This window comes from Bos taurus, chromosome 13 (genome assembly GCF_002263795.3).
Source record: "Bos taurus isolate L1 Dominette 01449 registration number 42190680 breed Hereford chromosome 13, ARS-UCD2.0, whole genome shotgun sequence".
In the NCBI taxonomy this organism is placed as follows: Eukaryota; Metazoa; Chordata; class Mammalia; order Artiodactyla; family Bovidae; genus Bos; species Bos taurus.
The window spans coordinates 77,893,124-77,918,940 of NC_037340.1; the positions used below are offsets into that span (position 1 = coordinate 77,893,124).

Here is a 25,817-nt window from a genome sequence, read left to right on the forward strand (position 1 = left end):
CACCCCCGACTCTCCACAGCACTCCTCTTTTCAAATCCTTCGTGTTTCCTAACACTTCTGGAGCTAACAAACTTTATTTTTGGAGTATACTTGATTTACAATGTTGGGTTAGTTTCAGGTGTACAGCAAAGTGAGTCAATTCTACATATATCCACTCTCTTTTTCAAATTATTTCTTTATTTGCTCTGTTGGACTCAGTAGTTGCAGTGTGGGCTTAGTTGCTCTGAGGCGTGTGGAATCTTACTTCCCCAACCAGGGATTGAAACTGTGTCCTCGGCACTGCAAGGCGGATTCTTAACCACTAGACTACTAGGAAAGTCCTTCCACTCTTTTTAAGATTCTTTTCCTCTATAGGCTGTTATCGAATATCTACGCTATACAGCTAGTTCTTACTAGTTATCTATTTTACAAATAGTTGTGTATATACGTCAATTCCAATCTCCTAATTTATCCCTCCCCTACTTATCCCCTGGTAACCATAAGTTTGTTTTCATCACCTGTGACTCTACTTCTGTTTTGTAAATAACTTCATTTGTATCTTTTTTTAAAGATTCCACATATAAGTGATATTATATTCGGTTTTCTGTGTCTGACTTCACTCACTATGACAATCTGTGTTGCTGCAAATGGCATCATTTTGTTCTTTTATGGTTGAGTAACCTCATGTGATGGAGAAGGCAATGGCACCCCACTCCAGTACTCTTGCCTGGAAAATCCCATGGACAGAGGAGCCTGGTAGGCTGCAGTCCATGGGGTCGCTAAGTCAGACATGACTGAGCGACTTCACTTTCACTTTTCACTTTCATACATTGGAGAAGGAAATGGCAATCCACTCCAGTGTTCTTGCCTGGAGAATCTCAGGGACAGGGGAGCCTGGTGGGCTGCCATCTATGGGGTCGCACAGAGTTGGACACAACTGAAGCGACTTAGCAGCAGCAGCAGCAACCTCATTCAAAGAGTTGACTCATTGGAAAAGACTCTGATGCTGGGATTGGGGGCAGGAGGAGAAGGGGACGACAGAGGATGAGATGGCTGGATGGCATCACAGAATCTATGGACGTGAGTTTGAGTGAACTCTGGGAGTTGGTGATGGACAGGGAGGCCTGGCGTGCTGCGATTCATGGGGTCGAAAAGAGTTGGACACGACTGAGTGACTGAACTGAACTGAATATTCCATTGTGTATATACATGTACCATGTCTTCTTTATCCATTCCTCCACTGCTGGACATTTAGTATGTTTCTATGTCCTGGTTATTGTAAATAATAAGTGAACATCGGGGTACATGTATCTTTTTTGAACTATGGTTTTCTCTGGGTATATAACCAGGAATGGCTGGATCATACAGTAGTTCTATTTTTAGTATAGTGAGTGTACCAATTTATATTCCCATGAAGAGAGTAGGAGGGTTCCCTTTTCTCCGCACTGTCTCCAACATTTATTGTTTATAGATTTTTTGATGATGGCCATTTTGATAGCACATGATAACACCTCACTGTAGTTTTGATTTGCTTTTCTCTAATCTTTAATTCATCCCAACCCCAAAGAAAGGCAATGCCAAAGAATGCTCAAACTACCGCACAATTGCACTCATCTCACATGCTGCTACTGCTGCTGCTAAGTCGCTTCAGTCGTGTCTGACTCTATGCGACCCCATAGACAGCAGCCCACCAGGCTACCCCGTCCCTGAGATTCTCCAGGCAAGAACACCAGAGTGGGTTGCCATTTCCTTCTCCAATGCATGAAAGTGAAAAATGAAAGTGAAGTCGCTTCAGTCATGTCCGACTCTGTGTGACTCCATGGACTGCAGCCCACCAGGCTCTTCGGTCCATGGGATTTTCCAGGCAAGAGTACTGGAGTGGGGCGCCATTGCCTTCTCCGATCTCACACGCTAGTAATGCTCAAAATTCTCCAAGCCAGGCTTCAGCAATACGTGAACCGTGAACTTTCTAAAACCAGTTCAAGCTGGTTTTAGAAAAGGCAGAGGAACCAGAGATCAAATTGCCAACATCTGCTGAATCATCGAAAAAGCAAGAGAGTTCCAGAAAAACATCTATTTCTGCTTTATTGACTATGCCAAAGCCTTTGACTGTGTAGATCACAATAAACTGTGGAAAATTCTGAAAGAGATGGGAATACCAGACCACCTGACCTGCCTCTTGAGAAACCTATATGCAGGTCAGGAAGCAACAGTTAGAACTGGACATGGAACAACAGACTGGTTCCAAATAGGAAAAGGAGTTCGTCAAGGCTGTGTATTGTCACCCTGCTTATTTAACTTATATGCAGAGTACATCATAAGAAACGCTGGGCTGGAAGAAGCGCAAGCTGGAATCAAGATTGCCAGGAGAAATATCAATAACCTCAGATATGCAGATAACACAACCCTTATGGGAGAAAGTGAAGAGGAACCAAAAAGCCTCTTGATGAAAGTGAAAGAGGAGAGTGAAAAACTTGGCTTAAAGCTCAACATTCAGAAAACGAAGATTATGGCATCTGGTCCCATCAATTCATGGGAAGTAGATGGGGAAACAGTGGAAACAGTGTCAGACTTTATTTTTCTGGGCTCCAAAATCACAACAGTTGGTGACTGCAGCCATGAAATTAAAAGATGCTTACTCCTTGGAAGGAAAGTTATGACCAACCTAAATAGCATATTCAAAAGCAGAGACATTACTTTGCCAACAAAGGTCCATCTAGTCAAGGCTATGGTTTTTTCAGTGGTCATGTATGGATATGAGAGTTGGACTGTGAAGAAAACTGAGTGCCAAAGAATTGATGCTTTTAAAGTGTGGTGTTGGAGAAGACTCTTGAGAGTCCCTTGGACTGCAAGGAGATCCAACCAGTCCACCCTAAAGGAGATCAGTCCTGGGTGTTCATTGGAAGGACTGATGCTGAAGCTGAAACTCCAATACTTTGGCCACCTCATGTGAAAAGTTGACTCATTGGAAAAGACCCTGATGCTGGGAGGGATTGGGGGCAGGAGGAGAAGGGGACGACAGAGGAAGAGATGGCTGGCTGCCATCACTGACTCGATGGACATGAGTTTGGGTAAACTTGGGGAGTTTGTGATGGACAGGGAGGCCTGGTGTGTTACGATTCATGGGGTCACAAAGAGTCAGACACAACTGAGTAACTGAACGGAACTGAATCTTTAATGATGTTGAACATGCACTTTTTGGTCATCCTTATGTTTTCTTTTGGCCATCTTTATGTCCTGAATGTTCATTAGAAGGACTGATGCTAAAGCTCCAATGCTTTGGCCACCTGATTCGAAGAACCGACTCTTTGGAAAAGACCCTTATGCTGGGAAAGACTGAAGCAGGAAAAGGGGGTGACAGAGGATGAGATGGTTGGATGGCATCACTGACTTAATGGACATGAGTTTGAGCAAATTCTGGGAGATGGTGAAGGACAGGGAAGCCTGGCGTGCTGTTTGGGTTGCAGCACCCAAGTCTGTTGGGTTGCAGAGTCAGACACGACAAACAGACTGAATAACAACGTCTCCTTTAGAACTTCTGCCCATTTTTTGATTTGGTTATGTGTTTTGCTTTTTTTTATATTAAGCTGCATAACCATTTGTCTATTTTGGAGATTAATCCCTGGTTGGTTGCTTCATTTGCAAATATTTTCTCTTATTCTGAGAATGAAATTAGAACACTCTCTAACACCATACACAAAAATAAACTCAAAATGGATTATTTGTTCATTTTTAAATTAAATTAAATTACTTTTGGCTACGCCAATACATGTGGCATCTTAGTTCCCTGACCAGGAATCCAACTCTTGCCCCCTGCATTGGAAGTGCAGTCATAACCACTGGAGTATTAGGGTCTGAGGGTCATTTTTCTCTCTAGTAGCTGCTTTATGCCAGGTACTATGCTAGGCACTAGAAATAAAAAAGAACAAAACTTTGGCATTCAGAAGTTTATGTTCTCATGGAGAGAACAATAAATGAACATATAAGTAAAACATATAATATGTTCAGGGTTATGGAGGAAAAGAACGCAGTAAAGGGAAGAGCACTTGGATTTTAGACAGGTCAGTCAGGGAAGGCATATTGGACAAGAAAAGGGTAAACAGAAAGTGGGTGTCAAGGAGCAACCGAGGAGCTGAGTATTCTTTTTTAAAAGGTTTTATTGATTTGGCTGTACCAGGTCTCAGTTGCAGCATGTGGGATGCAGTTCTTTCACCAGGGCTGGAACCCCAGCCGCCTGCATTGAGAGCCCAGAGTCTTAGCCACTGGGCCACCAGGGAAGTCCCAGGGCTGAGGATTCTTGGCCAAGGGCTTGGCCAGCGCAGAGGTAGAAGTGATCCTGGTGTGTTTCAGGTGCCCCCAAAGAAGTCACTGTGACCACAGTGGAAAGTGTGAGTAGGAGGGGAGGGGATTGACCTCACAAGGCAGAGGGGCCGGGGTTGAGTCCTGGAGCTTCTCCACCTTTTTTTCCCTCTGATTGAGACTGGAAGCCAGGGTACCTTTTAAGCAGGGGAATGACTCAAGTTTAAAAGGTTCACTGGGGCCTCTGTTGTGTGTGTTTAGTCCCTCTGCTGTGGGAAAAGCTTAAGGAAGAACAGCAGAGCCAGATAAAGGGTTTAAACAGCTATCACAGCTGCTGAGCTACGATGGTTGCCACCAGGAAGGGAAGTAGCTACAGAGCTGGCATCAAAGCCAAAGGCCTCACAAGAGGGTACCAGCTCTCCGGGTGGGGGCCTTCCTACCCCTCCAACTTCACTTTGTTCTTTCCTGTTTCCCCAACCCCACAGATCACTGCTAACTGTGGTTTCCCAAGGACAAAAGAACAGAAAAAAAAACAAAAAAAAAAAACCCCAAGGGGGGCCTTGGAAATAAACTTTATTCTCCTTTCATTCTGCCTGGTGTCTGGTAATTCTTTTCCAACCCACACAGACCACGACATTAACCATGTGCCTTCATGCTCAGTCCTGTCTGACCCTTTGCGACCCTCGTGGACTGTAGCTCACCAGACTCCTCTGTCCATGGGATTCTCCGGGCAAGAATATTGCCCTTTCTTCCTCCAGGTGATATTCCCCACCCAGTGATCAAACCGGTGTCTCTTGTGTCTCCTGCATTGGCAGGCGGATTCTTTATCACTGGGCCACCTGGAACCACGTATAGGCGTCTTATTATTTGTTGAGACAATGAACGAATGAATGAAGGATTCATTCTTAGATCATCATCCTCTATTTTAAAGACAGGAATACAGTCAGAACTCAATAAATGTTTACAGATAGAATATTGCTGCTGCTGCTGCTGCTGCTAAGTCGCTTCAGTCGTGTCCGACTCTGTGCGACCCCATAGATGGCAGCCCACCATGCTTCCCCGTCCCTGGGATTCTCCAGGCAGGAACACTGGAGTGGGTTGCCATTTCCTTCTCCAATGCATGAAAGTGAAAAGTGAAAGTGAAGTCGCTCAGTCGTGTCCGACTCCTAGCGACCCCATGGACTTCAGCCTACCAGGCTCCTCCGTCCATGGGATTTTCCAGGCAAGAGTACTGGAGTGGGGTGCCATCGCCTTCTCCGAATACTGCACAATTCTGCAAAACCCAGGTAGCTAGTCCTCTTTCGGGCTGGGGAAAACAGAGACTGGGGGAGTATACCCCTGGGGTCCCTCCGCTCAGCTTACTCTAGAAGCTTCCGACCCACTTTAACTATGGTCAATTCCTGGACACCGGGAGGAACGCGCGTGCTTTCAGGATGAGTCACAGTCACCTCACAGGAGTTTCCCCAAAACGTCCCAACCCTGTGGAAGGGAACAGCCGGAACTTCGCAGGGCCAGAGGGGCCAAAAGAAGTGCGGCCACACATCTTGAAAGTTCCCCGCGGTCCTCCCACGCGCATCCTCCCACCCTACGGCCATAGAGACGATGGGACAGAAATGCCGGCCTCGTGCAGCCGAGACTCCGCCCCGCTGCCGGTCGGCCCGCCCGCGCCTCCAGCGGAAGCCGGAAGCAAAAGCGGGCCCTGCTAGCCCCGCGCTCGGTGGTCTCGGAGGCTCCGCGGGATTGGGGAGAAGATGGCGGAAGAGGAGTGAGTGGGCTTTTTCCTGGGCGGCTGAGGCGGCAGGGCTGGGCCCCGTCGGGTGACAGCGAGCCCTTCAGGCCGCCCTCCGGCCCCAGAAGGCGGAGCTCCTCGCGCTGGTTGGCCGGGACTGACCATGCTGGCGCCTGCGAGCAGGGGGAGGGGCGGGCCTGGGCGGCGCGGCCCCCTTGAGGTTGGACCCTCTGGCTAGTTATCGGCCGTTCGTCGTCGATCTCGGAAGCTGCCTTGCGGAAACCGCAGCCCAGATTTCACTTTCCCATTTTTCGTTCATCTGCTGATTACGCAGCGCTCCGCCGCCTCCAGCAAGTCCCCCCCACCCCTTACGTAGCCAGTCCCCTCCTCCGTTTGTAACGATCATGTTTTCTTGTTTCCTTCAATGAAATCCATTTATTCATTAAACTGGTGGCCATCTACTGTCGATCAGGCCCTGGTCACATGGTAGAGATGGAGACCGACCAGGAGTCCCTCTCAAGGAGCTTTCATTCTAGTTTAAAGAGAAGACCATGAATAGACAAGATGATTTCAGTGCTCGGAAGGAAGCCGAGTGGTACTGGGGTGGAGGAGGCTTCTCAGGAACAGGTGACGTGCCGGATGAAACCTTAGAGACCAAAAGGAGGAATAGGAGAGGGAAGACAGGTGCCACAAAGAGCTTAGTGTCTTTTGAGGGACAGAAAACAGGGAAGGCTGGAGTGTAGAAAGCAGGGGAGCTGGCTGTATAAGATAAAGGGAGTGAGGTATCTCCGTCCTTCAGTTGCCTCTGGCGAAGGACCACTCTTTTAGTCTTTTCTGCATACCTGCCAGGCACAGTCTGTTGCATGTTATAGATGCCCATCTTTGTGGAAGGAGTGTATAAAAATTAACAAGGAACCAAGCCAACAGTTGAAATTTGACTCCCTTGCCTGACAAGTTTTCTATATGTCTTTTAGCCTAGTGGTCATTTCATTTAGTTAGCTTACTTACTGAACATCTTGGCTGTCACAGACACTAAACTGGGCCTCAGCAGCACAAAGCAGAAGAGGTGGTATGGCTCAGTGATTTCAAATTTGGATTCAAATCTGGCTTGATTCTGCCACTGACTGACTGAGATACTGGCCAAGTTAAGCCAACAGGCATAACAAAAGGCTCTCTGAGCCTGTTGTTCACAGGTAAAAAAGAGAAAGTAGCAGTGTCCACCTCAGGCTTGTTAATGCCTGTTAAATGCAAGTTTGTATGTTACCTGGTCCCAGAATGAGGCAGTACTCAAAAAACATCAGTTGTTACAATCACAGCTGCAATGGTTACTACGTCAATATCACACTGGTTTACAGTCCCAACACAAAGTGAGGAGGTAGCTGTGAGGAACACAGTGGTGGGATGGAGTGGGGGTGTTACAGAGGGGATTACTTTTGGGCCACTGAACTGAGGTTCTTGTAAAGTAGGGTGGGGCATTCAGACTTAATCAACAATTGAGTAAAATCAGTGGCTTCTTCGACTTGCACATTCGATCTAAGGAAAGAATGTAAGCTGGAGAAGTAAAGGCACTTAGTAAATGATGTTGGATCTTGGAATTTCTGTTGTGCTTAGTCCTTAAATCCCCCATTAAGGGCCAAAGAGCAGGCAGCATTTGGTTCTACACTGGCCATGATTCCCTTTGTCCCTGACCTCTAAGTGGTTGTGTTCAGCGCACCTGAGGCCACCCGTACCCTCATGCAGCAGCAGGCAGGAATTTTCCTAACCAGCTTCTCTCCAAGGCTTGCCTCCTGGTTGCGGGCCTTGTGAATGCCATAGAGCTCTATGCCAAAGTTCTCTTTCTGGTTTGTGTATGTGTTGATAACTCCGGGCCCTCTTTCCTTTGTCTAATTCTGCTGCTTTTTATGTTCTCCAACAGGTTCCCCAACACGACTCATGAAGGTTTCAATGTCACCCTTCACACCACCCTGGTGGTCACTACGAAACTGGTGCTCCCGACCCCTGCCAAGCCCATCCTCCCGGTGCAGACAGGGGAGCAAGCTCAGCAGGAAGAGCAGTCGAGCGGCATGACCATTTTCTTCAGCCTCCTCGTCCTAGGTGAATGCGGGTCCTCGGCGAATGTTCGCAGAAACACCAGCCCCTGGCGTTTTGAGCGTCTGTGTGCGCTGTCTGTGTGGTCAACCCCGGGTCAGCTACTGTTGACTGTGTCAAGTCTGCCTCTCATTTGACTTTCAGTTCATACACGGAGGGTCACTGATCAGTTCCTGATGCCATAACTGTTTCATCTCATAGTCCTCTTTCTTTATAAAATCTTTGAGCTTAGTCATTCTGAAGAACATCTTTATTGTAGATGTCCTTTGAAACAAAGACTTCAGGAATTCTTGATCTGGAAAGAGCCTTGAGCATCTTCTAGTTCATTGTATTTCAGATTCTGCTCATGAGTCTCTGGGTGTGTCTGTATGACGCCGTGGGTGGGGGTTGGGGGTCACACGGCAGAGCGTCTGACTTTCTGACCAGAGCCGCATTTTGTCTCTTGTGTCCGTTCGGCTTCCGTGTAAACTTTCCCTTAGTTAAGAGTTTGCTGTGAGTGAAAGACCAGACCCCCTGTGTTAGCACACCGCTTTCTGTGATCTCTGTCGCTCCTGCTAACTGTGGTCACCGCTTTTGCCATGTCTGTGTAGCACCTGTGCCGCTCTTTACTCACGTGATATTTTTCTTCAAAGAGATTCACTCTCTCAGGCTTAAGATCTCATTTTATTCAACATACTTATTTCACAGGTGAAGAAATTTAGGCCCATAGAGTTTAAATTAATTGACAGATCTGTGTTAAGGGAGACTGGAGGCTAATATTGGAGAAGGCAATAGCACCCCACCCCAGTACTCTTGCCTGGAAAATCCCATGGACGGAGGACCTGGTAGACTGCAGTCCATGGGGTTGAGAAGAGTCGGACACGTCTCTGTAGCTTTCAAGCAGACAACTTGAGCGACTTCACTTCCACTTTTCACTTTCAGGCATTGGAGAAGGAAATGGCAACCCACTCCAATGTTCTTGCCGGGAGAATCCCAGGGACGGGGGAGCCTGGTGGGCTGCCATCTCTGGGGTCACACAGAGTCAGACATGACTGAAGCGACTTAGCAGCAGCAGCAGAGGCTAATACTGGAGAAGGCAATGGCACCCCACCCCAGTACTCTTTGTCTGGAAAATCCCAAGGACGGAGGAGCCTGGTGGGCTGCAGTCCATGGGGTTGCTAAGAGTCAGACACGACTGAGCAACTTCACTTTCACTTTTCACTTTCATGCATTGGAGAAGGAAATGGCAACCCACTCCAGTGTTCTTGCCTGGAGAATCCCAGGGACAGGAGAGCCTGGTGGGCTGCCCTCTATGGGGTCGCACAGAGTTGGACACGACTGAAGCGACTTAGCAGCAGCAGCAGCAGAGGCTAATATTCAGGTTGCCAGACATCGGTCAGGAAGTTTAGATAAAAGACAATTTCTTAGCTGCCTCTCAGACACTATGGACAGGAGACAAGTGTCTTAGACCAGAAAACCCAGTTAAAACTGCATAACCACTTTGGATCAGCTAAGAAAGAAATAACTTGGAATAGGATTCTCCAAACTTGTTTGTAAAGTGAAGTTGGCACGTTTACATTTTATGCTCCTCTTTAATTATATTGTCATATTTCTAATTAGATCTTTTCAGAAGAACGGAAGGTACAAAAAATATAAGAGTGCAGAGTATTTCTCTGATGGCTATTAGGATTGTTTTGGGTTTAATTTTTTGCAGAAAAGTGTAACTTCTTTCACATTTATATTTAGACTATTAAGTAATTTTACTAAGTAATTTTATTTCATTTAAAATCTCAGAACTCATCCTTGTCTTTTATAGGTTTTTTGCCATGCAGCGTGGTTTGTGGGATCTTAATTCTTGACCAAGGATCAAACCCAAGCCCTTGGCATCACTGCAGAGCCTTCTCCACTGGATCGCCAGGGAATTCCCATATAGTTTTTAAAAAGCTTTTTTCCAAAAAAGTACACAAACCACAAGTGTACAGTGTCCATTTAGATTGGATATGCCCAAGTAATTTTTACTCTGTCAATGTAATTCTACTTCTCAGGGATTACTTCAACAATCAAGGACTCTTGTTTTCTTTTTCCCCCCTTTTGTTATAGTACTTGAATACTAAGAAGAAAGCAGTTGTTTTCTTGACCAAGAAGTCTTTTAGTTACCGGATCCTTAATCCTGAAGGAGTATTGTTAGACTGTTTACACTGTGGTCAGCATGATATGTTAGGGGATATAAAAGGCAAGCCTTGGGAAAAAACTTCTGTTTTGTGATCACCTTTTTCACAGGAGGGTGAGAAATAAGACTTTCAAAGTGACTTTCAGGGTGTGGAGCATCCCGGATTAGCTTGTGCCAGCGATCACAAAACAGGTTTTTATGATGTGCTTTTTAATCCACATAAAGTGCTGCCCAGTGTTTGTACATCTTTGAAGCCAAAAAGGGCTGAGCTGTATTTAGCAGTGCTGCATACTTCTCTTGGATTGTCTTCTCTACAAACCCGTCATAAGCCTCTGACATTGGTCAGAGGGTTTCTGTTTCCCCTAATCAGTTGACGATTTGGTATCTTCACTTTGCATCCGTAGGTTAGCATGTGTTGGGGGAGTGGAATGCTTTCTATGTAAATTTGAAGGGAGGTTTCCCCTCTCCTTCTGTATCAACAAATTATTACATATCTTGTATATTTATTCCTGATTAGATGTCCACACAATGTAAATCTGATAAGGAAAACAATGTCTATTAATAGATAACTTGCCAGATCACTTAATACATAGACTAGTGAATTGAGGGAAATAGTCCATAAGTTATTCTAGACTTCAGGAGTTCCTAACCTATAACAGATTTACCGCTTTTGTTTACTATTTTAGTCAAGTCAAATGAGATTGTGACTTTTGTGTGCAAAGGATGCCAGAATTCTTATTTTGACTTCAAGAACTTTGAGATCAGTTGACCTGCACTTATCCTTTGCTGGTCTCTGACTCCACAGCGACAGTGGTGAGTCCCTGTTGCTGATTTACACCATTAGCGTCATTTGACACATTTTATGGGCCATAGAGTTTAATGGAGTTGTTAAAATTGACATCTTATGTTTCAGTGTATTAAGACTTCAGGCATGAAAAATTGGAAATACGTTAACTTGTGGTGCTCATACCATCCATATCACACAGAAGGTTTTGTCCCTCCTTGCTCTGTATTTTCTCAGGTGTACTTGAAAATGTGTGCTAGGATGTGTGTGTATACATATGTACATTCATAAGCACATAGGCAGCGATAGGCACATACTGTCTGGAGTTTGTTTTAATGTAAGAGGGGTCCTATAGCTTGGCTTTTCCTCTCACAGAATGGCCTGGAGATCTTTCCATGTTAGTGCTTTTTGCATATACCTTTTTTTTTTTAAGACAAAAATCTGTGTGTGTGGTAAAATAGACATAAAATTTACCATTTTGAAGTGTATAATTTAGTGGCATTTATTACATTCACAGTAATGTAATTTGAATCTGGGCAACCATCACCATGATCTAGTTCTAGAACATTTTCATCACCCCTAAAGGAAACCCAGTTCCTGTTAAAAGCAGCCACTCCCCATTCCCCCTCCCTGCAGTCTCTGGTGAACACTGTTGTGCTGTCTCTAGGAATTTGCCTGCTGAGGGTGTTTCATACAAATGGGACCATGCGGTCTGTGGCCTTTTATGTCTGGCTTCTTTCACTTGATACAATGTCTTCGGGGTCCATCCGTGTTGTGGCATGTGTCAGAATCCCCTTCCTTTCCGTTACTGAATAATAGTCTGCATGTTTATCCATTCATCAGCTGATGGGCATTTGGATGGTTTCCCCCTTTTGGCTATTGTGAATAGCGCTGCTGTGAACATTTTTGTCCATGTACTTAGGAATGGAATCGCTGGGTTAAGTGGTTACTCTGTGAGGAGCTTTCTCAGAAACTGCCGAACTTCCCACCGTCGCTGCCCAGTTTTACATTCGCCCCAGCAGTGCACACGGGCTCCAGTTGCTCTCCATCCTTGTTACCATCCTAAAGGCTGTGAAGTTGTGTCTCATTGTGGTTTTGATTTGCATTTTTCTAATGATTGATGAGGATGAGTACCTTTTCGTGTGCTTATTGACCATTTGCATATTTTCTTTAGAGAAATGTCGACAATGTCTTTTGCCCATTTTAAAAAAGTGTGTTGTCTTTTTGTTGTTGAGTCGTAGGAGTTCTTTATATACTGCGGACACAAGACCCTTACCAGACATATGACCAACAAATATTTTCTGTCGTTCTGTGGGTTGTCTTTGCAGATCTCCTTTTTGTCTCTGAAGACCATTCTTCGGCATTGCTCGTCCTTACATGCAGCTCTCTGTTGATGGACAGCTCTTCTTTGGCTCTTGTTTGGGGTGGGGTGCTGCACCCGGCCTGAGTTGCTGCGTGCTGCAGGACCTCAGTTCCCCGACCAGGGACGGAACCCGCGCCCCCTGCACTGTGTGTGCAGAATCTCAATCGTTGGACCACCAAGGGAGTCCCTCTTTTCCTCTTTAGCTTCAGATAGTTATATGATTTACGAGCAGAAGCTTTTAAATTTTGTCATCCAGACTGGTGCAAAGAGAGAGCAGCAACTGAGTCCACTCCTTAGGGCTGTATATTTCTGTCTACTTACGTGCTCGCGTGTCTACGTCTTTATACAGTAGGCATTCTCATGGGTTCCATGTTGAGCTCATGCATTGGAACTTTTTTCTTGCTCTTAGTATTTAATGTAGGACTTTTCTAACTAGGCTAAATATTTATCATAAAATAACACCACAGATTGACAGTTTAAAGCACAGAATGAAAGGAGGACAAAATTTCCATATTTACAACTGTTTCCTTTCTCTGGCCACCTGGTGCTTTTTGGTGGGACTAAAGATAATCTAATTTGTCAACGTGGGCTCTGAGGGTGGCCCATTCACAGTCATGCAGATTGTTTGAACATTTCCTTTTACAAAAAAAGGCAACTCATTTATTTTTAATACTATAATACTCTGATGGGATGGCATACCACCCAGGTGCCTAGTAAAAGAAAAAAGACATGCACAGTAACACTTGGGCCTTGAAATTACATTCAGGAGTTACTTATGTGAAAGTGTGCTTTTTTTGGTCTGAAATACCTATTCCTTTCAAACAGTTTTACATCTTTTTGGTTCTTTTCTTTCATGACAACACCCCTGTGAGGAAAGTCAGACATTATTCTCGTTTTCCTGGTTGAGGATGAAGGCCGCCAGGAGTGGGTAGTGGGTGCCAAGGATTAAGGGGACAGGGTTGGAATCGAGCTCGGGCCGGTGGCACCCAGCGGCGGTGTGACCTCGCTCAGCCTCAGCTTTCTTGTCTTGAATCAAAGGAGGCAGAAGTGATGGCAGCTCATTCAGAGGGAGTGTTGGCCGTCAGCTGAGAGGGCACTTGGGAAGTGCGCAGGGCCGCCCCGGCTGGTGGTGAGCCCTCAACCAGGGAGGCCCCAGTGCCTGGCTGGGGAGCAGGCACCCCGTCTCTAGGTCTCTATTCTTATCACCAGATTAGGATTAACTTTTTCCTGTTTGTAAAACACCCTAACTTCCTTCTGTGTTGAAAGAGAACAGATCACACGGCTGCAAAATACTTGCTTGTCAACATATATTCTGATGCAGCTGTCTTTGTGTAAAAGTGATTGAGTTCATTGACTTCTTCCTCACTGTTGAGGATCGTTTCTCAGAATAAGGGAAATTTGAATAATTTTAAATGGTTGTATGAGATTTAACCACTCAGAAGAAAGATAGGTGTCTGTGGCTCTTTCAGCAACTGGAAGGCAGCAGCTAGGTCGAGTGTGTAAAGAATAAGTAAAATGTAATGAACTGCCTCCAGACTCAGAAATAAATTGAAAACACAGCTGGGACTTACCGTGTTACTGCCAGCTGTCCACTCCCTGGCGGCCTCCCGGAAGTAACTGCTGCCTTGGGCTTGGGGTTTCCATTCATAGCTGGGTGGTTTTAACAGTGTCTTATTTTTTCCCACAGCTATCTGCATCATATTGGTGCATTTACTGATCCGATACAGATTACATTTCTTGCCAGAGAGCGTTGCTGTGGTCTCATTAGGTAAGTGCTTAATGGCGATCCTATACTTAAAGCAGTAACAGTACCATTTTCTGAGTGCCTCCCAAGTGCTCCTGAGCACTCGAGATGTGGTGTACACCCGACCTCATTTCATCTTCTCTGCCAGCTGCCATGAGGGTGTTATGATCCTATTTTACAGATGAGTACACCGGGGGCTCAGAGACTGGTGATGACCTCCTAAAAGTCACATGGAAGCCCCACTATATGCTTAAGATCCCTTTCTACTTCTGGAACCAGGGCACAGCCAAGGCTCTCATCAGTTTAGTATATTGTGGTTACTTTATTTCTAGTTTCCAGTAGCCTGCTGCTGATATCTGTGTCTTATCACCACTGCTTTATAAGTTAATTTTGTGTATATATTTCTACGTGATAGGCTTCGCAGTTGGCACAGTGGTAAAGAATCTGCCTGCCAGTGCAGCAGATGCAAGAGACACGGGTTCAATCCCTGGATTGGGAAGATCCCCTGGAGTAGGAAATGGCAACCCACTCTAGTATTCTTGCCTGGGAAATTCCATGGACAGAGCAGCCTGGCGGGTTACAGGCCATGGGCGCACAAAGAGGTGGACACGACTGAGCATCTGAATACACATGCACGCACAGTTGTATGTGCTTTATAAGTTTTCTTTTCCTTGTAGATCTGGTTTAGTATATTGAGAAATTTTTCCCGATGCAGCATAGGTTTAGGTTAGGTTTGGAAATAAACATTCACGCTGTTCACTCTAAGGCCCACTGCTAGGCTGCGCTGTCACTCCACTGAGGCGAGTAACTGACACTTAATTCATAGAATCACTGAATTTTACAGCCAGAAGATATTCTCACTTTAAGGTTTAACGTTAGTCAGATCTAAAGTCGTCAGAGGGCATTCCCTTCTACCTCACTTACGTTTCCCTCTTTTGTTTCCTGTGGCAATTTATTGAAAGGTAATTAGCCTCAATTTAGAGTATGTGAATCAGTGTAATAACAGTTGAGCTCACATGTGAGTTCATTGAAGTGTTTAAGAAGGAAGAAGCAACGGCCTCACTCTTCAGTGAGTGTTAAAGTCAAGACGTGGGTGGGGGCGCTTGCAGGGTAGTAAATAGGGTTTCACTAAGGTGGGCTAAAGGTTAGTAGGCAGCTGACTACGTTGCCGTTCCTTCTGTAATTTCCACTCACCCACTGATGATATTTAATATTGCCTCATCACCTTTAGTGTTCTGTAAGTTAATTTTCCTTGCCTTAGATCTGGTTTAGAATCCACCTGCAATGCGGGAGACCTGGGTTCAATCCCTGGGTTGGGAAGACCCATGGAGGAGGGCATGGTGACCCACTCCAGGGTTCTTACCTAGAGAATCCCCATGGACAGAGGAGCCTGGCAGGCTACAGCCCATGGAGTTGCAAAGAGTTGGACAGGACTGAGCGACTAAGCATAGCACAGCACAGCTTAACTTTAGAAATGAATGAGCAAGGACTCCCTGATTAAAGTGGTTAAAGATTTTACCAGGGATGCGAGTTTGTTCCCTGGTCAGGGAGCTGAGGAGCCCACATGCCTTGAGGCCAAAAAACCAAAACAAAACAGAAGCAATATTGTAACAAATTCAATAAAGACTTTAAAAATGGCCCACATCAAGAATATCTTAAAATAAATGGAATGATCAGACTCTGTCCATTCTTCTCCCACCAGCACTCCCACAACTCTGGTTCAGCCCTTCCTTTGTCTTCCCTGGACTTCATGGTACCTTCAGTGCCAGGTTCTGGGCTGTGAGCTTTCACAGTGTCATCTCATTTAAGCCCCATAGCCCCAGGTGATGTCATGTTTTAAGGAAGAGGTACCACTAGAAAGTTTTGATCTTCAGTGAAGAGTTAGAAATAAGTTTTACTCAGAGTTCCTGTTCTCTATTGAACAAGCTCTTCATATGCACATCCTGGCAGATTCTACAAGAGCCTTAGAGCTCTAAGAAGACGAAGATCATTCATTAACATTCCTTTCCTGATGTTGGGCATGTTGAAAATAACCTATTTAGCTAATACCTGTTATTCTTGGGCATCCAGTGAAGACTTAAAAAACCACTCAAGGAAGTTACAGTTCTGTGGTCAGTTTACGTAGTTGCTGTGTATCTGGTCTGGTGCTCATGGAAGTTGAAGTGGCGGTTTGTATGATTTGGTTTGGAATGTCAGGGTCCTCACTGACTTCTGAATGTTTGAGGGACGGCAGGCCGTTGAGCACCGGCACTTAGAAGACGACTTACGGAGGTGGTGGTAGGCGCCTGGCCTGGGCCACCCCCTCCGTGGAGACAGAGTCCTCGCCTTGAACCTGGTGTCTCGCCACAGTGCACGTAAGGAAGGGAGGCCCCTCCGAGTCAAGACTGGGCTTTGCCATCATGAAAAGTGCGTTATCTTTTACCAGTGAGTGTCTGAGAGGTGGGGAGGCAGTGGACAGCGTGAGACCCAGTTCTGGCCAGTGAGATCAAAGGGAAATAGGCCGGGGTGGTGAGTTTTGGAAAACTTTTTTCTCTCTGGTAAAAAGAAATTTCTCCTTCCTTCGATACTGTTGTATGAAGATATGATGTCTGGAGCACTGGCAGCCATCTTGCAGTCATTGTGGCTCAAAGACAAAGCCAGAACGCTAGGGCCTGCCAAGGGGACAGATGGAAAACCCAGATTCTCAACTGCACTGTTGAATTGATAGCCCTGAAACCACCTGTCTCAGAGCTGCCTGTTACAGGAGATAATAAACATCTATTGTTTAAGCCATTCCTAGTCAGGTGTTCTTTTACTTGCAGAGGAAAACATCTTAACTGATACAGGACTCTTTCTATTCTGTGGACAATATCAATTCAAAAGGGTTCAAAGAACACAAATGGGTGGGGGTGTGGTTGCACACCCATTGGCTCAGGGCACGAGAAAAGCTACAGGCAGTGCCAGCTTCAGACTTCAGTGGATCAAGTCTCCTGGACTCAGTTTTCTCCATTTCTCAACAGTGCTTCCCTTTGTTTTAGCTTCCCTGTCAGGCTCTCTCCACGTGGCAAGCCTCTCCAGCTTCAGGCTCACTCCCCTTGCAGTGGCAGTCACAGTGGGAGAGGTGCCCTCCTCTCCTCCCAAGTTCCACCAGAAGTTGTAGGATGAACTCACCAAATGGCCACCCAGAACCGGACATGGAGTGGAGTGATGGTGGGGGTCAGCCAAGGCTGTTCGGCCACAGAGTTTATTTCTTCGCTGATGTTACACAAATAACTGTAGCCAGAAGAGCCAGGTCTTAGGAAGGGGTGATGGAAAGTCCATCTTACTTTAAGTACAGATTTTCTAACGCAGGTGATTGGAATGCTAAGAGCACTTCTAGGGACCATGCTGGGGTCCAGAAAATAGTTTTTGTTATATTAGAGGACATTTGGTTAGAATTTAGAAATGCTGACAAAGCTTTCAAAAGAGTCCTGTAATTCATAAAGCTATGTAGATGAGAGGAAAATTTTTTTCTCCTATTGGAGCAAAGTGTAACAAAATACTGAGATAGCCACTATTTCAAGAATTTCCAATTTTTGTGCCAAAACAGCTGCCAGAGAAAATGAGGTTTTCATTCTCTCAGGGATAAGTTTTCCTAGCCTACTTCTTCTCACCAGAAGTTACTTTTTAGTCCATAGTCATTTAGAGATATTGTTGATCTTTTGTGTCAAGCATTCATAGTTCCTGAGAAACTGTTGGTATGGACAAGGGCTGTCGGGGAACTTCTCTGTGGGCCAGTGGCTGACTCCGTGCTCCCAGTGCGAGGGGCCTGGATTCAGTCCCTGGTCAGGGCACTGGCTCCCACATGCCACAACTAGAGTTTGCATGGCGCAGCTAAGACCTGGTGCAGGCAAGGAAACACATTTTTAAAATATTAAAGAAGAAAAGAAAAGGACTGTCTGTATTCTAAACAGCACATTTCTACTCTTCTGTTTTATTATATTTTAAGTGAATCCTGAGACTTTGATTCTTTATAAAAACATAGTACCAGCATAAAGCTCTGAAGATGCTTCCTTGGCCCTTGTTCACAGCTTTCAGATGCTTTCTATACTTAGGGAATTCTGTAGTTTGGGCCTTTTCAAGTAAAAATTTTTGGGCACATTTAAATAGCTATACCAAAAAAGAAAAATCCTCTTTTTTTTTTTTTTGACAACCAGCTCCTCTTATCATGCCTCTTTCTCTCCAAACTACTCTTGGAAGTACACATATCCATCAGATGACTTGACTTGGTTTGAGTTGATACCATTTTTCATGTTCTTTACTTTTTCCTGTTCTTTCCATGTATTAGTAAAGTTCACATATTTGTTTTTATTGGCCATATAGTACTGATTCATTGTTTATATATTTGGGACTGAAATTGATACAGAATGAAAATAAATACCCTGTCCACTGTCCTGATACATACAGCAGAAACGGGAGTAGATTTCTTTTCTTAGTCATACTTTACTGTAGAGTGAGGAAAGGCCAGAATGGGGTTAAGAGTGAAAATTTGACTACATGTGCCAGGGTTTAGCCTAAATGCTGCTGTTAAGTCGCTTCAGTCGTGTCCGACTCTGTGCGACCCCATAGACGGCAGCCCACCGGGCTCCGCTGTCCCTGGGATTCTCCAGGCAAGAACGCTGGAATGGGTTACCATTTCCTTCTCCAATGCATGAAAGTGAAAAGTGAAAGTGAAGTCACTCAGTCGTGTCCAACTCTTTACAACCCCATGGACTGCAGCCCACCAGGCTCCTCTGTCTGTGGGATTTTCCAGGCAAGAGTACTGGAGTGGGGTGCCATTGCCTTCTCCGAGCCTAAATACTGCTGACAGACAAATCAAGTTTTAACTTGTAACTGGATTTGATTGAATCATTGAGTAAATAGAAATACACAAATGTGCTTCCTTGTCACAGTCTTCTTAACTTTGTGCTTTTAGTTATGTTAACTCCTTGTGTTGATTAAAAGATTGTAATTTTTTAAGAGTAGGGCTCTTTTTGTCTATGGAAGATTTCAGTGGAAGTTGAAAAAATACCACTCAGTTCCTGTGTTGTTGACCCTGAGTAATTCTGAAAATAGCATATATAGTGATTGTAGTTCTAATTTTACTTAAGGTTTTTTTTTTTTTTTTGGCGGGGGAGGGGAGGATAAAGTCTTTATTTCACCAGCAAATAAATTCAGGTCATCTCAGGTTTAGTAACCAAACAGATCATAAAAAAACATGTTTTCCCTCAGATTTTTTAAATTGTAAAATTAAAAAAAAAAGGGATTGTAGACATATATATATACACATAGGCCTTAGAAATTTATGCAAGTATAAATGTATAAATAGATACCTTTGTGGTCGTTTAGTCACTAAGTCGTGTCTAACTGTTTTGAGACCCCATGGAGTATAGCCTGCTAGTCTCCTCTGTCCATGGGATTTCCCAGGCAAGAATATTGGAGTGGGTTGCTATTTCCTTTTCCATCTAATTTTACTTAAGTTCTAAAAAAAGTTTTGTTTTTTTAAAGAAAACTTAAAGCAAGAATCCCGGCTGTAACTGTTAACAGCTTTAATGAGAGTTTGACAGTGATGCAGCTTGAACTGTCCCGTGGGTAAACACTCCCTGAACCTTAGATACTTTGATTTATATTAGAGAAAGAACAGGCATTCATTTGTTGGCATTAAAGTAGCTGTCTTAGAGGTAGAGGCCAAAACTGGTTGTCAAATTGACAAAATGATCGCATTAGAGTCTCAAGATTGTCCAGGCTGTTGCATTCCAAGAAGAATGCTAGCAGAGACTTTTAACCTCCGCGTTTCTGGAACGTGGATCAGAGGTGACAGTTTGTTCTTGGAGCGTCTTGTTGCTCTTTCACAGCCGTTAGCACAGTGTGATACTTGCCCTTTTGCCTGGACTCTTGCCCCTAGTTTTCTGACCATCTTCTCTTGGCTCAGCATTTTTTCCATCTTAAAGTTACATTTTACACTTAAATCTTTCAGATATGTCAGAATAGTGAAGTAGTGTCAACTTCAGAAGAGAAAGGTTGCTAAAGGATTGCATTCTGAAACTTGCTTTTCTGGGCTGACTTCTAGACATTTCCTCTTTCATCACATACGTGCTCTCAGTGGGTTAGAAAGGAATAACATTCCACTGAAGAAGTAAGCTACCTTTGAATATATACGTGTTTAGGGCTTCCCTGGTGGCTCAGTGGTAAAGAATCCACCTGCCAGTGCAGGAGACATGGGTTCCATCCCTGGTCTGGGAAGAGCCCACAGAGGCAACTAAGCCCGTGTGCCCCAACTACTGAGCCTGTGCTCTACAGCCCGGGAGTCACGACTACTGAGCCCAATTGCCACAGCTCCTGAAGCCCGCGTGCCCTAGAGCCCGTGCCCTGCAACAGGAGAAGCCACTGCAGTGCAAAGCCTGCACACCGCGACTAGAGAGTAGCCCTCACTTGTTACAAAAGCAAGCCTGGGTGCAGCAGCAGAGACCCAGCACAGCCAGAAACAAACAAAAACTGTATCAACAGCACTTCCCCAGGAAACAGACAGACGGCCCTGAGGACCCCCTCTCCCCTTTCTGGCAAGTCTTCTGTCTTTCAGAATACTATCTTTGGAGTATTTATTTTAGTACAGGTGGCAGCATCAAGGACAGGAATTTCAAAATTAACCTTATTATAGGATAAGTGGTTGTATGATTATAGCTGACAAAATGTGCTGCTGCTGCTAAGTCGCTTCAGTCGTGTCCGACTCTGCGACCCCATAGACGGCAGCCCTCCAGGCTCCCCCGTCCCTGGGATTCTCCAGGCAAGAACACTGGAGTGGGTTGCCATTTCCTTCTCCAATGCATGAAAGTGAAAAGTGAAAGTGAAGTCGCTCAGTCGTGTCTGACTCTTAGTGACCCCATGGACTGCAGCCCACCAGGCTCCTCCATCCATGGGATTTTCCAGGCAAGAGTACTGGAGTGGGGTGCCATTGCCTTCTCCGAAAATGTGCTAACAGTATTTTAAAAAATCATTTGTGGTTAAAAACGTATTGCCTCAGTAATTGTATTCTTTTCCACCCGTTTATGTAGTGGCCAGACCTGTCTCCTCATGGTGATCAGCCTCAGTCATCCCTGCCAGTGTAGGAGGTTTCCAGGCCTGCTGGTCTCTTGGCACAAAGAGCCCAAACTGATCAGGCAGTTTCTGCTGTTAACTCTTACTGTGTGAACCCTGGTAGCCACGTCCCCTTCTTAGGTCCTTTCAAGACACTGAGCCTAAAGTTTCAGGCTAAGGGAAGTAGAAGTCCTTCAAGTAGGAATCTCCACTCCAGAGGGAGTCCCTGAGAGTGGTGTTGGGTGGTGCTCCTGTTGTGTGCTCTACCCACGCTTGCCTGTTGGGTATGTAACCCCACGTAGTGGTTTAAGAAGTACAGTGCATCTTAGAGGCAGGCTCCGTTCCTCACAGACGTCATCTCCAAGCTGGTTCCTCAGGTTCGTCTTTAAGAGGCTGCCTAGCACTCCAGCTGGTAGCTTCCAGATAGGACTGTGTGACGTCCACGGCCGCAGCCCACTTCTGCACCTCCTTTGTCATAGAGTGAGTCTCTTGGTTTGACGTGTGGTTGTGCAGTACCCCAGTACTTGTGCCTTGTGGACCCGCACAAGTTTGGTCTTCAATGTCATCTTAAAGTGGGTTGTTCCTGGGCCCGTCTGGCCTCGTAACTCGGTAGATGTGGCATCCCAGCTTGTGAAGGACAGTTCTGGCTGCGTGGGCACTTGATGCCCCATACTCAGGGGCTCTGTCTCTGCCACGGCCCAAGAGCATGCCAGGAGCTGTTGGGGTTCTTTCCCCTTGGGGGTTTTCCGAGGGGTGTATGGTTCTCTTCTGCATGTGGCATCACCTTGCTCCAGAACCCCAGGGATCTATGCTGAGAGACCCTCCCCTGGGGGCTTGCTGGCCTCCCTTTCTAGCAGATACTTCCAGTCTCCTTGGAGTCAGCCAGATGGTATGGCGGAAGCAGCAGAGCTGCTCGAGCTGCGACTGGTGGTTCTTGTCCTCACTCAAAACCATCGGCCTCTTAAACACCAGTGAATGGGTGGGAGCAGTTTTCTCAAGTGTGGGATGTGTTGCCTCCAAAACCTGGGGGAGGTCTCCCAAGCACTGTGCTTCTTTATTAGAGTAGAAGTTACTGACCTTGTCCTTTACTTGGAGGCAGTGGCTTGGTGTGCTCCAGACCACTTGATCCCTGAAAACTTCCCAGATGGGCAGGCCCCCAAAACTCTCCATCCTCTGAAGCATCTGTGTCTTACAAGACATCTCCTTGCCACATTGTGCTTAGCAGATTAGCATGAGGTCAGTAGTGGACCAGTGTGTTGTCCTGAACACCCGAATGGTCTGTGTCCATGGGGGCTACATTATGACAGGAAGCAGGAGTTAACCTAAGGCCTCATTTGGGGGCATCTGTGTAATCTTGAAGTAGCCTGGGAACTCTGTATTCCAGCAGGGTGGTGGGGCCACTTCCGGAAAATTCTGGAAGGTCCACGGGAACCTGCAGGTTAAAGGTGCTTGTGTACATCTCCAGGCTCCCCAACCCACACGTCTGAGTCCCACTTCTCCCATATCGGAGCCCTGCTATGAGAAGGTGTGGGAGGTTTGTCTTCCTGAGTTCACCTTTCTCTGAAGGTCTGCCACTCTTGCGGTTCAGACTTTCCCAGTCTTCAGCTCTGGAGACCGTCCGACTGCAGGAGATGAGGGTCGATTTCAGTGCTGCCAAGGCGGCCCTCTGACTCTCACCCTTTGCTTGAGGTTGGTGATTGTTTCAGCCTTTCGTGTTCTCTTTTCAGAGCATGAGTGGCACTCAGCAACAACCGCAGTTCCTCTGTTCTTTTTATCTTTGTTTTTTGGCTGCTCTGCAGCGTCTGGGATTTCAGATCCCCATCCAGGGATGAAACCTGTGCCTCCTGCATTGGAAGTGTGGAGTCTAACCGCTGGACCACCAGGGAAGTTGCACTGCTTTTCTTACAGTTACTGTTTCAGCCATAACCTCTTTAACACCAGAGATGTTTCGTGAGCCCCTGCCTCCTCCAGCAGCCATGACCCAGTCCACCACAAGTGGAAGTCTCAGCACTGGCCCTGCTACCCTCGGTGAGGGACGAGCAGTGTCCTGCCTCCAGTGTTGGGGCCCTTTGCTGGGCAGCTGTAGAGGGGTCCAGCTCCAGAATCCCGTCCTTCAAGTGTGCTTCCCGCGACCACCCTACTCCTAGAACCGCTGGTCCCAGGTGGCTCCCTAAACACAGAACCTGAGACGGGCTTGGGGACAGTGGTGTATTGCGGGGTGCTCTTTAGGAGTAAATCCGTAAGGAGGGAGTCAACAGGCTAGGGAGGGAGCGTGCTAGACGGTGGGCGTGACCTCAGGGGAGCCCTCGCCTGGCCTCGGCACACGGCTCTGGGGCAAGTCCGCCCAGCAGCCTCTGTTTTTCCTTCAGGCAAAGGGGTGGGACTTCTGTACCCCCATCAGGTGGTCAGTGGCTGTGAGCGGGTGTGGGGTGGGCACAGCTTCCAAGATGAGGTGCCTCGCGGCAGCTAAGCACAATTATCTGCACAAGGGGACAGCTATGAGCCCTTAGTAGCCGCACAGCTGGGCCCAGTGCAGGGGACTGGGCTGGCCCCAGGGCCCAGGGTTTACCATGGTAAGCTCTTCATGACATTTAAAATGCCTGGACTCTTGAGCCAGCAACCCCTCTTTCAGGGGTTTTGCCTGTGGATACCCTTACACATGTGAAACGATGTGTTTGCTCAGATGGGAATGGCAGTGAGAGCGAAGCCTGGAAGACACCTGTGTGTCCATTCCGAGGGGCAGATCACTGGATGGCACAGTGGAATACACTGCAGCCACTAAAAACACAAAAATCCTGAGGAAGCTCTTCATGTGTTGATATGGGATAGTTTCTCAGAGGTAGTGGTAAGTTTAAAAAGTTGATACCGTACTACCATTTAACTTAAAATCTATGTTACATGTGCATGCCTGTGCACGCATATGCTTTGATTTGATTTTTAAATTTTATTTGTGTATTTTTGGCTGTGCTGGGTCTCCGTTGCTGCACAGGCTTTTCTCTCGTTGTGTCGAGTGGGGCACCATCCTCTAGTCGTGGTGCTCGGGCCTCTCACTGCCATGGCCTCTTGTTTGGAGCACGGGCTCCAGGGCACGCGGGCCTCAGTAGTTGCGGCACGTGGGCCCAGTCGTTGCCTCTCCCGGACGCAGAGCACAGGCCCAGTAGGTGTGACACACAGGCTCAGTTGCTCCATGCGTGTGGGATCCTCCCGGATCAGGGATCAAACCCGTGCCTCCTGCATTGGCAGGTGGATTTTTTTTTAACCACTGAGCAACTAGGGAAGCCTTTTGCATGATTTTAAATGTACAGACACTCAGTAGAAATGTATAGTATAACCAAGAAACTGGTAACATAGGTGGCCTCCAAAAAGGAGAAAAGAAGCCAGGACAGGACAGAGACTTAAGTTTTCACTGCAGACTCTCTTGGAGGTTTCAAGTTTTAAAACAAGTCTAGACCTGCTCTTTACTAGCTGGGTGATGCTGGTCCTTGGCCTTTGGTTTCCTTTTCAGGACTGACGATGCTAAACAGGGCAAGGCATAGAAATCACGTAGTGTAATGCCTACGTGCTAAGCAGTCAGGAACTGTTACCTGCTGTTGTTAATATTATTATCATTTGTATTATTATGGTCTATTACCTTGTAGGGTAATGGTGAGAATGAGCTTAAGTAATATACATTGTATGCTATAGGACAATGCCTAACACCAGTGTGTGTGTTTCTTTTTAACACAATGCAAATAAATACGTGTGTGTGTGCATATACATACATATATATATTTCTACTTTTTTGTCACGAAGAGTCGGACACGACTGAACTGAACTGTGCATATATATATACATATATATATTTCTACTTTTTTAAGGGAACTGGGATCATGTCCCTGGAGAAGGCAGTGGCACCCCACTCCAGTACTCTTGCCTAGAAAGTGCCATGGACAGAGGAGCCTGGTGGCCTGCCGTCTGTGGGGTCGCACAGAGTCGGACACGACTGAAGTGACTTAGCAGCAGCAGCAGGGATCCTGTCCTACATCCTGTTTTGTAACCTGATTGTTATACTTAATGTATTTGAAGCATTTTCCGATAATGCTCATATTCACAAGCGCTCGTGGTTTACAGTGATGATGGTAGACCAGCAGTGCGCCCTGGGAGAGAGGGTGGCGGATGTTAGTCTGTGGCAGCAGGGCAGGTGGGCTGCCGTGGTGTGGCCTACCCGTGTCTCAGCCTCGAGAGGTGGTAGAATGCACCCGGGAGCCAGCAGTCCACGGTCACTCGCTGGCCCTGAGCTGTCAGAAAACCTGGGAAACTCTCTGAGCCTTCCTGCCTGAAGCATTCTCTTGAGGATTAAGAATGACTTAAAGTGGAGACTTGCATGGTGGTCCAGTGGTTAAAACTCTGCACTCACCGTGCAGGGCCCTGGGTTCGATCCCTGGCCAAGGAGCCAGATCCTATATGCCACAGCCGAGAACGAAGATCATGCATGCTGCTACTAAGGCCTGGTGCAGCCAAATAATTTTTTTTTTTAAAAGGATAATTTAAAGCAACAAAACCTGGGAGAAGGAGCTTAACAAATAATTATGAATTGCTCCTGATCCTTTGAATTAATCCAGTGGTATCCAT

General features: G+C 46.2%; 1 protein-coding gene across 3 annotated transcripts in view; it reads left to right on the forward strand.

Annotated features, from left to right (window-relative positions):
- The first annotated feature begins 5,994 nt into the window (after nucleotides 1–5,994).
- The window catches only part of SLC9A8 (solute carrier family 9 member A8), a 74,692-nt gene continuing 54,869 nt past the window's right edge, over nucleotides 5,995–25,817 (forward strand). For 2 of the 3 annotated variants that reach the window (XM_005215060.5, XM_005215061.5), the window contains exons 1-3: nucleotides 5,995–6,043; nucleotides 7,923–8,101; nucleotides 14,079–14,159. In XM_005215060.5, the coding sequence (XP_005215117.1) occupies nucleotides 6,030–6,043; nucleotides 7,923–8,101; nucleotides 14,079–14,159 (274 nt within the window). In that variant the 5' untranslated portion in view covers nucleotides 5,995–6,029. Of the gene's footprint in view, nucleotides 6,635–7,922; nucleotides 8,102–14,078; nucleotides 14,160–25,817 lie in introns of all 3 variants that reach the window. The other variant, XM_010811761.4, reaches the window with a different exon arrangement.